The 13,410-nt window shown below is 37.5% G+C and overlaps 1 protein-coding gene across 1 annotated transcript in view; it reads left to right on the top strand.

The window, feature by feature from the left end:
* LOC118527405 (coiled-coil domain-containing protein 30) overlaps window positions 1-13,410 on the top strand; it is a 98,655-nt gene that overhangs the window by 31,216 nt on the left and 54,029 nt on the right. The window contains exons 2-4 of the mRNA XM_078073289.1: window positions 8,882-9,001; window positions 10,323-10,460; window positions 12,421-12,593. Coding sequence (XP_077929415.1) covers window positions 8,891-9,001; window positions 10,323-10,460; window positions 12,421-12,593 — 422 coding nt within the window. The 5' untranslated portion in view covers window positions 8,882-8,890. The remainder of the gene's footprint in view (window positions 1-8,881; window positions 9,002-10,322; window positions 10,461-12,420; window positions 12,594-13,410) is intronic.

Genomic DNA, 13,410 nt, shown 5'->3' with positions numbered 1-13,410 from the left:
ATTTTTAATCATGAAAGGGCATTGGATCCTGTCAAATGCATTTTCTGCATCATTGAGATGATCATGTCAATGTTTCCTCATACTTTTTTTTTTTTTTTAAGATTTATTTATTTGACAGAGAGAGACACAGTGAGAGAGGGAACACAAGCAGGGGGAGTGGGAAAGGGAGAAGCAGGCTTCCTGCCGAGCAGGGAGCCTGACACGGGGCTCGATCCCAGGACCCCGGGACCATGACCCGAGCCGAAGGCAGGCGCCCAACGACTGAGCCACCCAGGTGCCCCTGTTCCGTCATACTTTTAATGTGGTGTATTACATTGATCAATTTCTGTATGTTGAACCATACTTAAATTTCAGGAATAAGTTTCATCTGGTCATGGTGTATAACCCTTCTAATATGGTGTTAAATTCATTTTGATAATATTTTGTTGAGAATTTTTACATCAATGCTCATAAAGGATACTTACTGGTCCATGTTTTTTTCTTCCTTTTTGTATCTTTGTCTGACTTTCATGTCAGGGTCAGCTGACCTCACAGGATTGAGTTAGAAAGTGTTTCTTCCCTTTCAAGTTTTGGGAAAAGTTTGAGAAGGATTGGTGTTCGTTCTTTTTTGAATGTTTGGTAGAATTTACCAGTGAAGCCATCACGCCTGGGCTTTTCTTTGTACCTGAGCTTTTTGATTACTGAGTCAGTATCCTACTAGTTATAGGTCTATTCAAATTTTCTGTTTCTTTATGATTCAGTCTTTGTTGTGTTTTTTTTTTTTTAAGATTTTATTTATTTATTTGCCAGAGAGAGAGAGAGCACAAGCAGGGGGAGCAGCAGGCAGAGGGAGAAGCAGGCTCCCCACTGAGCAGGGAGCCCAATATGGGACTTGATCCCAGGACCCTGGGATGATCACCTGAGCCGAAGGCAGACGCTTAACTGACTGAGCCACCGAGGTATCCCTGATCTTCATTGGTTTTGTTTCTAGGAATTTGTCCATTTCATGTAGGTTATCCAGTTTATTGGTGTACAATTGTTCAAAGTACTTTCTTCTATGCTTTTTTATGTGTAAAATACATAGGAATGTACTCTCAACTTTTATGTTAGTAATTTGAGTCTTCTCTTTTTTTCTTAGTCATTCTAGCTAAAGGTTTGTCAATTTTGTTGATCTTTTCAAAGAACCAGTTTCTGGTTTCACTGATTTTCTATATTGTTTTTCTATATTTTATCTGTGCTGTAACTCTTATTATTTCTTTCTGCTGTGTTTGGATTTAGTTTGTTGTTCTTTTTATACTTCTTTAAATTAAAAAGTTAGGTTGTTGATTTCAGATCTTTCTCATTCTTTTTTTTTTAAGATTTTATTTATTTATTTGACAGAGAGATAGAGTGAAGCGCAAGTAGGCAGAGAGGCAGGCAGAGAGAGAAGGAGAAGCAGGTTCTCCGCTTAGCAGGGAGCCCGATGTGGGGCTCGATCCCAGGACCCTGGGATCATGACCTAAGCCAAAGGCAGACGCTTAACCGACTGAGCCACCCAGGCACCCCAGATCTTTCTCATTCTTTAATGTAAGCATTTATAGCTATAAATTTCCCCCTTAGCACATCTTTCATTACATCCCATAAGTTTGATATGTTGTAGTTTCATGTTTCATTTTCATTCATCTCTAGAAATTTCCTGATTTCTCTTGTGATTTGTTCTTTGATCCATTTGTTGTTTAAGAGTATGTTGTTTAATTTCCACATATATGTGAAATTTTCAGTTTTCCTTGTAATTAATGTCTCCATCCAACTGTGGTTGGAGAAGATACTTTGTATGATATCTGTCTTTTAAAATCTACTAAGACTCAGTCTCTGGCCTGAAATGTGGTCTATCCTGGAGAATGTCCTGTGTGCACTTGGGAAGAGTGAGTATTTTGTTGTCATTGAGTAGAGTGTCCTATATATGTCTTTTAGATATTGTTGCTTTATTGTGTTGTTCAAGTCCTCTATTTCCTTACTTATCCTATATCTGACTATTTATCCATTATTGAAAGTGGGGTATTGAAGTCTCCAATTCTTATTGTAGAAATGTCTATGTCTTCTTTCAATTTAACCAATTTTTGCCTTATATATTTTAGTTGGTGATTAGGTGCTATTATATCTTATCACTGTGTCAAACCTATTATTAACATATAATGTCCTTCTTTGTCTCTTGTAATATTTCTTGATTTAAAGTCTATTTTGTCTGATATTAGTTTAACTAGCCCCTCCCTCTTTTGGTTACTGCATCCTTTTGCTTGCACCCTCTTTGCATCTTTGGATCTAAAGTGAATCTTCTGTGGGCAGGATAAGGTTAGATCATGTTGTGTTTTTATCCATGATGCCAATGTGTGTCTTTTGATCAGAGAGATTAAGTACCTTACATTTAAAGTAATTATTAAAGTAGGTCTTCTGTCATTTTGTCATTTGTTTCTATGTACCTTATAGCTTTTTGTCTCCCTCATTTCCTGCTTAAGTGTCTCTCTTGTGTGTAGTAGATTTTTTTTGTAATAAAACATTTTAATTCCTTTGCATTCCCTTTTGAGTATATTCTATAACTATTTTCTTTGCAGTTACCATAGGGATTACATTTAACATGCTAAAGTTATAATACTTCACCTTGAATTTATGCCAGCTCAACTTTAATAATATGCAAAAACTCTGCTCATTTACAGCTCTGTTCTCAGAAATTGACATCACAAAATTACATCTTTATATATTGTGTATCCAAAAACATGAATTAATAATTGCTTTTTAAAAATGTATTAGTCTCTTAAATTACATAGAAACCAAATTATGGAATTAGAATGAAAGTTCCAATAATACTAGATTTTAGGCTAATAATAATTTTTAAGGCAATATATCGATCTCTTAAGTCATGTAGAGAACCAAAATTGGAGTTTTAAACCACTGTCACTATAACACTAGATTTTATCATTGCCCATGTATTTATGTTTATCTCTTCATATGGCTTTGAGTTACTGTCTGGTATCTTTTCATTTCAACCTACAGGACTCCTTTTAGGATTTCTCACGGGGTGGGTCTAGTAGTGACAAACTCCCTCAGTTTTTGTTCATCTGCGAATTTCATCCTCACTCCTGAAAGGACAGTTTTGCTGGATATAGAATTCTTGGCTGACAGTTTTTTTCTTTTAGCATTTTGAATATATCAGCCCACTGTCTTCTGGCCTACAAAGTTTCTGATGATAAATCTGCTCATAATCTTGCTGAGGATCTCCTGTAAGTGACAAGTCACTTCTCTCTTGCTGTATTCAAGCTTATCTCTTTATCTTTGGCTTTCAGTGGCCAGATTATAATGTGTCTCAGTGTGGGTCTCTTTGATTTCATTCTTCTTGCAGTTCAGTGAGCTTCTTGGATGTTTATATTCATGTCTTTAAACAAATGATCATTTTCTTTTGTCTTTGATGGTGACCATGACTGTGGCCCATTCCTTGTTCTGTCACCCATATATCTATTGGGAGGAGGCTGATCTGGGATGCAGGCACCAAGACAAACCTAGAATTGCAGGAGAGTTATTGGGGGTGGTACCTGAGAAGGATCAAGGGAAGGACAGCCATGGGCTAGCAAAGCCTTTAGATCATGATGCAGGTCTGATATCTGTTAAAGAGGGAGAAGGAAGGAAGATTGGATAGGAAGATCCTCAGACTGTGGTGTAGTTCTGAGGAGTCTCATTCAGACCAGCAGGGCTTTGGCACAGTGATAACCTGTGAAGGAATCCCACATTAACCAGAAATGGCCAGAACTTAATATCCCCACCATGCTCAGTCGTTCATTGGAGGCTGCCTGGGAAGAGTGTGCCAAGTTCTTTCCTGAAGGGAGAGATACCTACTAGTGGTGCACTGCCATGTGGCCCTCTGTATCACAGAATTCTTAACAGTAGAAAAGATCCTTGTAGAGTAACTGGCTAATCCACCTCCCTCTATGATAGATGTCATCCATGACATTTTGAATAAATGAGTATATGTCATATTTTAAAACATGTTCAGAAAAGATCATACATATCCCTCTTGTGTTTAATTTTAAATACCAGAAGATTTTTCTTTGTCTAATCTCAAACCTCTAGGCTGTGGTATAAACCAGTTTTCTTGATCTTGTCATCAAGACTTGCAATATGTGTGGACTTCTAAAATAATACTAAATAAATTTTTGCCATCAAAGTTCTCTCTTGATCTTCTGTGAAGAAAAAGATTCAAACTTTCTTGATCGAGTTTAGCAGCCAGGCAATGGTGATATCACTAAGTATTTTTTTTTTTAAGGTTTTTTTATTTATTCATTCGAGACACAGAGATACAGAGAGAGGGAGACAATATGAGCAGGGGGAGAAGCAGAGGGAGGGGGAGAAGCAGGCCCCCCACTGATCAGGGAGCCTGGTGCGGGGCTCAATCCCAGGACCCCGGGATCATGACCTGAGCCGAAGGCAGACACTTAACCATCTGAGCCACCCAGGTGCCCCATTATCACTAAGTATTAACTAAAGGATCATTCTCAGCTGTGGAATTGAGTGAACTGAGTGCTGTAATCAGTAGGTTAGGAGTTTCAGATCTTGATGCAGGGCCATGCTCCCCTTGGCATGGATCTTCAGCTTTTATGTGTGTGGGTGCCTCATGCCATCATTCCTGGTCTCTTACTACTTTACTTTCTGTTCTCTACAAAAAGGAAGTAAGGTGATGGAAACTAAAATTTCAGTGCCTACACAATGTTGTAATGACTCTGCTGTGGGTTTGATATAACTCATTTAATGTTAACATAAAATTGTGGGAGATATAGGTGTCATTCACCCTGCTGCATAGGCGAGGAAACCAAGATCACAAATTCATAAATGTGAAGATTTCACATTTCAACTGACTGCAACACCCATGTTTTTGCCACTGTGATTTTCAAACTGTGTTTCAAGGATCCTTGATGTTCCACAGATGCAGAGTTCTAGGTCTTCTGCCACCATATCAACCAGAGAAGCCTCTATTTCTGGGCACCCTGTAGACAGTTTCCCCATAAGAATGTGTTTGAAAATAAATGGGAGGGGATGACTTTAAAAGGACAAATAATTTAGAAAACCAATCCCTTAAATTGTGCAGGCTCCTCAAGATAATGACCTGTATTCGTTACCCATTTCTATATGCAGACAGATTTACCATTAATTAGACCATCTTAATGCTGCTAACATGCATATTCTCAGAGAAAATGCTGAAAAAGAAGAAATGCTAGGTGTCTGATAGGAATGATAATAGCCGGGGCGCCTGGGTGGCACAGTCGGTTCAGCATCTGCCTTCGGCTCAGGTCATGATCCCGGACTCCTGGGATGGAGTCCCACATAGGGCACCCTGCTCAACTCCCTCTGCCTGCCACTCCCCCTGCTTGTGCTCTCTCTCTTTGTCAAATAAATAAGTTAAATTAAATTAAAAAAGGAATGATTATAGCCACAATATATTGAGCATCTCTCATCTGTTTACATAAATCTCAAGTAATCCCTGTAACAGCCCTCCCCAAGGTAAGTAAGGATATTCCCATTTCATAGTTGAGAGAACTTAAAGGGACTGGAACAAAGTGAGAGGCAGAGCTAGGAGTTGTTCCAGGTTTGTCTGGACTTAGAGCTGATTATGTACATCATATCAATTCTTTTTTTATGTTCAATTAGGCGACGTGTAGTACATCAGTTTTTGATGTAGTGTTCAACAGTTCATTAGTTGCATATAACGCCCAGTGCTCATCACCACACGTCATGTCAGCTCTTAGGATTTATGGGGGGGGTGTTATATAGGGGATTAATTATACCTCATAGGGGTTACCACATGCTCCACACTGAGCACATAAATCGTGTCCACCTGGAGGTGATGACTGGGCATGTTGCATCCATCCTCCCCAGTGCCCGCACCTGCCATCCCCTGGCCTGTGTCTGTGAGAGGGCCCAGCATCATGCAGGCATGTAGTGGGGGTGGCAGTGGCACTTGTCATCCTGTGCCCAGGAGGCACAGTTTGCTTCAGAGCATAAGACGATCCCCACCTTTGGGGTAGTAGAACACTGAAAGTGGAAAATTCTGAGCTGTTACACCTTTCTCCAGAGTCGTTGGTGGTTAGCCCATGCCAATGAGGCAGTTCCCTAGCAAGTCTGGTAGTGCTTGCCTTTGCTTACTGCTGCCTGACAGGTGAGGTTGGCTCCCATCAGCTACCCAGAGCTCTCTATCCCACTGCTCATTCCTTACAGTATCCGCTGCCCCTCTGCCTCTCTGCTCTGTTTTTCTGTGTTAAACTCTGGTCTCCATGAAGTACATGAAGGACATACATTGCGTAAATGCATCACCATTTTTAGTATGCCACAAATTATGTTAAATTTCATATGTATATATATTCTTTTGAAAAGCTATCTTTTAAAAGTCATAGCATTAAAATACATGACATTCTTATACGAAGAAACACAAAGGAAAACACGAAATGAGGGGAGTTTTCATGTTTAAGAGTTGAAATGTTTCTCGCACTTTGCACTGAGGCATCTCAGGTGGTATAAGGGTGGAGCCAAGGAGATTCTTGCCTTGGGTGCTGAATGCATCAGCATGTCATGTGTGGACATGCAGAAACATTCATCAGGGCAAAGCGGGGGCTGGTGAAGGGGAGAAGCTGCTCTGAGGAAAAAATATACCCTTCTCTATATCCTTGTCCAGTGCTGCTAGGAAGTCAACCTGATTCTTAACCAGGTCTTTTTTCTATACCCCAGACAGGAGGATTTGTAAAAGTTACACTGGGGGGTGATTTCAGCATCCATTTTGCCAGTTGCCTGTCCCATTCTTTCCAATCCATCTCTTCCTATTTTATGAATATTAAACACAAGAAGGGTAAATTATTGATAATCGACTTTACTAAACTAATAAATTAATTTTTGGAAACCTGTTGGTTAATTTAGTACATATCTGGCAGTAAATTATGAATCCAGAAGGACAAGCAAAGCCCCAGAATACTTTTCTCCAAAATGTAATTAGGTAAAACTCTTTGGTGGATCAACCCTTTCCTCTTCAGCTTAAGTAAATGAAAGTTTTTGTCTCTGAACTAAACTAAAAACTTAATTGAAGTTTCTGTTGAAACCTAATTCTAAAGTAATATGAGTGTTGGTGTCTTCTTTTTCTAAATTACATCTAAATACTCAGAAGCTTCTTTTGCACATAGTTTTGTTACTGGGCCAATCTATAATAAAATGTTACTTTTCAAAAGTGAAAAAAAAAGGTACATTAGCAGCTTAAATCAGGACAATGAGGATTCTGTAGTGTATTTTTCTGATACTTGGTTCCTTTGGTTCAGCTGCCAAACAGCAGTGAGGGCTCAAACACTTAATAAAGCAACTCTCCAAAGGATCCAAGACCAGACAAGAGGTGAAACTGGTTGGTACGGAAAGTTTTCAAGGTGTAGCTTCAGGGAAGGACGCTTAAGAACTATAGCTTATTTTTTCAGTATTTTTTAGAATAACACATGTATGTATGTATTTTAACTGATGATTTATTTGGATTAAGATTTCCGTCTTAGAGCCCAAGTTATCAGTAATATAGGAAAACACCAGAGAAACCTGTATGAAAAGTCAAGAGACAGTGCAAGTACAAGATTGAATGAGGTAAGAAATAAAAAGGTAATTTTCAGTGAAAGCTGCTAATACAGGTGAGGCAGACTCCATAAGGATGCTTAAGAAGAGCTGAATATAGGCAAAGGGAGAAAATACACCCCCAGGAGTGGTAAATCTATATGCTGTGATTGTGATCAGTGGTTACAGAAAGCCTTCCCAGGAGTAGTCAGTTAGAAAGGAGCCCACTGAAAATGCATTTTGGATAAACTAGTGTGTTGAAATTGTAAGGATGGTTTAAAGGTATTGCCTCACAACTGAGTAAATGTGAAAATTCAGAACCCAATAACATAAACTGCCATTTACAGAGCATTTGCCTACATGTGCGTAGGCATCATTATCCCTATTTTTCTGATGACGAAACTGAGCCTAAGTTAAGTAACGGGCTCAGTTTTCCACTGTTGGTAAATAGAACAAAACCGGTAAGACTTTTTTCCCATGAATCATTCTTGGTTTCCCAAGTTGGAGAATAGAGACCTATCAATTTCATGCTGCTCCCTGGCGGGCTGGTACAAACGAGCAGTTAGCTCACTGAACAGGTGTGCTCTGTCAAGAAGGGTCTGCAGCTTGATGACAGTATTATGAGAATTGGCTCAGTTCTCAGTCTATGGCCACCAAATTGCATTTTGGCCTCAATTTAATTTCCTAATAGGTTTTTGTAACAAGAGAAAATATACTTTGGCAAGTCCGAATAGAGTAGATATTAAAAGTAAGGACTTATTTTGAATCCCAGTGCTATGTGATCTTGGGAAAAATACCTAATATATCTGAGCCTCGCCTTCTCTGTAAAAAAAAAAATATATATATATATATATAGTAGTTCCAATTTCGTAGGGGTCCTGGAAAAACAAAATGAGATAATGCAAGTAAAGCATGTATCATGATGTCTGGCACATGGCAAGCACTAACTAGTAGCTGCTCTCATTATTATTGCAATTATTATTATCAATTAATCTGGGAAGATTTTAACAAGACTTTATATTTGGTAGGTGCTTAACAAAATACATTCAAAATCTCACTTCATTCCTACTCTGATGGTTATAATGTATCTAGAACAAGTGTCAGCTCCATTTTACAGTTGAGAAACAGGCTCAGAGAGAAAAATGTCTCTTACGAGCTATGGTACCATGAATTACTTTTCCCAGCTTCATATCTCCCCTAGATGACTATATAATTGAGTTAGATGGGAAATTATTATTATCAGAATTTATAAGAAACATGATTAAATTATATAGAATTAATTATGTAAAATGCTTTTTTGCAGATTTTGAAAATGAGCCAAGAAAAAATTGAAATATTTGAAAGTGAGTCATCAGAAGAAAGCAGAAGGCAATTGACATCTGATTTTAATATTATACAGAAGGCTTTGAAAGTTGAAAGTGAGGTATTTTGCCACTTAGGATGTTATTTCCCTCTTTTTGCATTCCTACTTTAGGGATTTCATGTTACCATTTAGTTTGACTTTAAAATAAATCGTAGCTATAGAATATGTGTTTCTGTTAGTAATAATGGGGTGAGTGTCCTTTCCACAAGCTGAGTTCCAGCACCAGGCAAAGAGGGGCCTTTAAGTAGCAGGTATTTGATTATTATGGTGGTCATAGAGTCATGGACTTGTCTCTCCTTTTAACTGCTTGTCCTACCTTCTTGGAAAGATCTATCAGGAGACAACCAGCCTATATTTGGAAGAGAGACCTGGAAGTGAGTCCATGGAAGTCTAGATCACCAATTTAGAGGACGGTGACACTTAATCAGTTTGCAGGGTGGGTGACAGCCAGTGCATTGCCCCAAATCCCATCCTGATGACCTACAGAAATTTTCAATGCAATGAGGTAGGAAACTGATACCACTTGACCTCTTCCTGTGGTTTTGGGTGGCCACTCTCTATTTTCTCTCCTTTTTGCCCAACGCCTTCCTCATCAACACTCTCTTCCCCTTCTGATTTCAAGGCTTTGGGAAAATACCAAGTAACTCCTCTCCTAAAGTAAATTTCATATCACCTGTTCCCATTATAGGGCACCACAGATTCTCAGGTCCCAGTCGTCCACCAACCAAACTGTATATTCCATGTCATCAGTGTAGAAATTTGATAAGAATCTACATATAACTGAAGTGTTTGCTCTCACGGATATATAGCCTCTGAAAAATCAGAGGCTTAGAGGAAACCCTAGTTGATTAAGTCACTGAATATACATTATTAAGTAAGGCAGCATAATTTGTAGTTAAGAACACAGTTTGAAGTTGGTCAGACAGTTGAATCTCAGCTTTACCACTTCCTAGCTATGTGAATTTAGGCAGGCCACTTACACTCTCTGAGCCTGTTTCAGTAGCCCAGCTGCATGGGGTTGTCACAAAATTAAAGGCATGGTTGTTCTGTAAAAGGTAACTTTAAAAAAGATACATGTTAAAACAGGTAATATAACTAATGCAGGAGTTGCTAAAGAATTTACCTCTCTAGAAGCCTTGCTGAAAGTAGGAATGACTCTAGAAGCCCAGTGAATGATAGAAACCAAGAATGCTCAGTTTAATTAATTGATTTAAGTAAACTTTAATTACTAAGAAAGTAGTTCTGCCAGAAGAATAAGTTGGAATATTTAAAACACAAAAAATATGTGAGAGTCATTTCAAAGATTCCTCTTTAGAAGTATTATACATTTTATGCGGAAAGTCTTATTTTATTTTACTGAATATCTCTATTTCTTAATCAGGGATTGCAAAAATCAAATTCAGAACTTAGATGCCTTTATAATGAAATTCAAAGTCTTCCAGGGGCATCAAAAGACAGAAACTATTTTTTAATAGCATATAACCTGCTACAAAGAGAGAATTTTGAATTAGAAACAAAGGTGAGACTGAATTAATTATTTAAATGTTCAGTGTTTGACTTTATCTTTTATTAGGATAAGATAAAAGGAAATTAATTTTCAGGAAGAGATGACTTGGAAATTGGGGTTTCTTTTATTATTATAGAATAAATTGCCATTAGTGTAGGTTATAAGCCAAGCTGCATCTCAGAATAGACTTCAACCAGTACTTCACTCTTACGATTACTCTGTGAATTTTTTACTTTAAATCAGTTTCCCAACAGCTTAATTTTTGGAGCACATATTATAATGTAAAAGGTTTACTTAAAAATAGAACTACCAAATGATCCAGCAATTCCACTCTCTGGGTATATGCCCAAAACAATTGAAAGCAGGGTCTTGAAGAGATAATTTGCACACGCATTTTCATAGCAGCATTATTCACAATAGCTAAAATGTGGAAGTAACCCAAGTGTTCATTGATGGATGAATAGATAAGCAAATTGTGATATGTACACACAATGGAAAGTTATTCAACCTTAAAAAAGGAGGGAAATCCTGCAATATGCTACAACATGGATGAATCTTGAGGACATTATACTAAATGAAATAAGCCAATCACAAAAACACAATACTATATGATTCCAATTATGTGAGGTACTTAGAGTAGTCAAAATCATAAAGACAAAAAGTGTAATGGTAGTTTCAGGGGCTGGGGGAGAGGTCGAGGGGGAGTTATTGTTTAATAGGTATAGAGTGTGTTTTATAAGATGAAAAGAGTTCTGGAGATAGATGATGGTAATGGTCGCACAACAATGTGAATGTATTTAATACCACTGAATGGCACACTTAAGCGTGTAAGGTTAAGATGGTAAATTTTATGTTATGTGTATTTTACCACCACCCCCAAAATTCAAGACAAACAAAAGTTTACTTAAATGTCTTCATCCTTAAACCTTCGAATCAAAGCTTTTTTTTTCAGTTATACTGAAAATTAGGTTCATACTTAGAATTAGGAAAATGTTTAAATGTCCTGACCCTAATGTGTTCCCCAAGTATAAAAATGGCTGCCAGACCAGGGTTAGATGGAGAGGTTGCCTGCAGGGTGATTCCTGGAGTCCCACTTATCATTAACTACTCCTGGCTGAAAATTCTCTTCCTCAGTTACTCTTGGTCTTGATTAAAATGGTAGGAAGGAGTGAAGGCTTGAACACACAATTAAAATATATTGGGTTGTATTTCCATACCACCTGTGAAATGGAGGACTAAGTCCAGGCCTCATTTACCCTCTCTGAAGTTGTTATCCTGAAAGCAGGGTACAAGTTGTTGAGGGATTGGGACATGGATCAAAATAGTATGTGACCTAGGGAGGGAAAGATCCAGGACATGGGTTTGCTACCTAGAAAGGTGGATACATGGGGCACATCCTATAACTAAGCTTTATTTGTGGGACCTTGTCAGCAAAGTGAGTTATCATCACACTGTACAATTAAAGGATTTTGTGTTATGAAATATCACTGGACAGCACAACACAGAAGAGGAACTGAGGCAACAGGAATATAATGTAAAAATGAGAGGTCCAGATCACTATCCTGGTAATCTGGCTCTCCCTTGTTCTCTCTTTTAAAAAACATTTTATTTTGAAATAATTTCAGACTTACAGAAAAGTTGCAAAAATAGTACAAAGAATTTCCATGTACCTTCACCCCTTCAGTATTAGTATGGTACCACATTTGCTTTATCACTCTCCCTCTCTCTCCCTTTCTCCAAAAATACCCTTCTTTAAAACCACAGATTTATGCATCCTTATGCCTATGGTAAAAACGGATTAGATTACATAACAACCCCAAAGTGTTAAGTTAAATTAGAAGAAGACTTCAAATAGGATGTCAATTTATATTATTTGTCAATAATTATTTAAGCATTTAATGGACTCAATGTACTTTCTCATAATTATATATTAGAGTATGCAAAATAGGATATTTGTCTTCTCACTTTACAGGTCTTGAAGCTTTCACAAGAATTTGAACAATTAAATCATTTTACTGTAGGGAGAAAAACTGCACCTACTAATTTAATTGCAAGTGAAAATATCTGTAAAGATCTTGATGTGTCTAAACTACCAATTTTGGAAGTAGAGATTCAAAGCCCAAAGGAAGAGAGAGAGGAACTCTGGTAAATTGAGAAAGTCCCATATCACATTAATTATTTGGGGGGTACAATTACTGTATTTGGCTTGATCATTGTAAGAATTTGACATTCATTTCCAAATGATGTGAATAGAAAAATTAATTATAAGTAAGCATTCCCCCAAAGAGTTTGTCTTTTGATATATTATTACATTTTTAAACCTTTTCTTGCTTTTTAAAATAAATTTATGCTTTTTGTAGAAAATTTGGAAAGCATGGAAAAATAAAAGGAATGATAATGACCCATAGTTTCACCAGGGAAATTTGTTAATGTCCTAACTTAGACTATACTCTGCCAAGAGATTTTTTGCTGTTTTTATTTAACATTGTATCTGATGATCATTTTGATAACCTTTTCTTTCTTCCTTCCTTTCTTCCTTCCTTCCTTCCCTCCTTCCTTCCTTTCTTGTTAATCTTGCCCTCAAACTCTTGTATTTCTGCTTTTTCAACAGAAATATCTTTCACAGAAACTTTTGAGACTTTTGGCTAATGCTTTTCTGCTTTGGCACAAAAACTAATAGATGCAATCAAATTTTGTCTGGGCAAAATCCTAGAATTAGATCATCAGAAGAAACAATAGATGGCAATTTTGACTTATATACTATATACTGAAGGATACATCATCAGTGAACTAGGAAAATATGGTCTAGGTGCAGCCAAAGTTCTATCTTTGTAAACATCTTAACGTAGAAGGAGGGTTTTTTGTTTTTCGGGTTTTTTTGGTAGTTTTGGACTGCTGAATTTTATGCCTTCCTAAAAGTTGCTTTTAACTTTAGAGTGTGCTCTGAGTCCAAGATTCCCAA

The sequence above is a fragment of the Halichoerus grypus genome, chromosome 5, assembly GCF_964656455.1.
Source record: "Halichoerus grypus chromosome 5, mHalGry1.hap1.1, whole genome shotgun sequence".
NCBI lineage: Eukaryota > Metazoa > Chordata > Mammalia > Carnivora > Phocidae > Halichoerus > Halichoerus grypus.
Note: the sequence above shows the minus strand (reverse complement) of the source record. Positions and strands in the feature narration are given on the sequence as shown.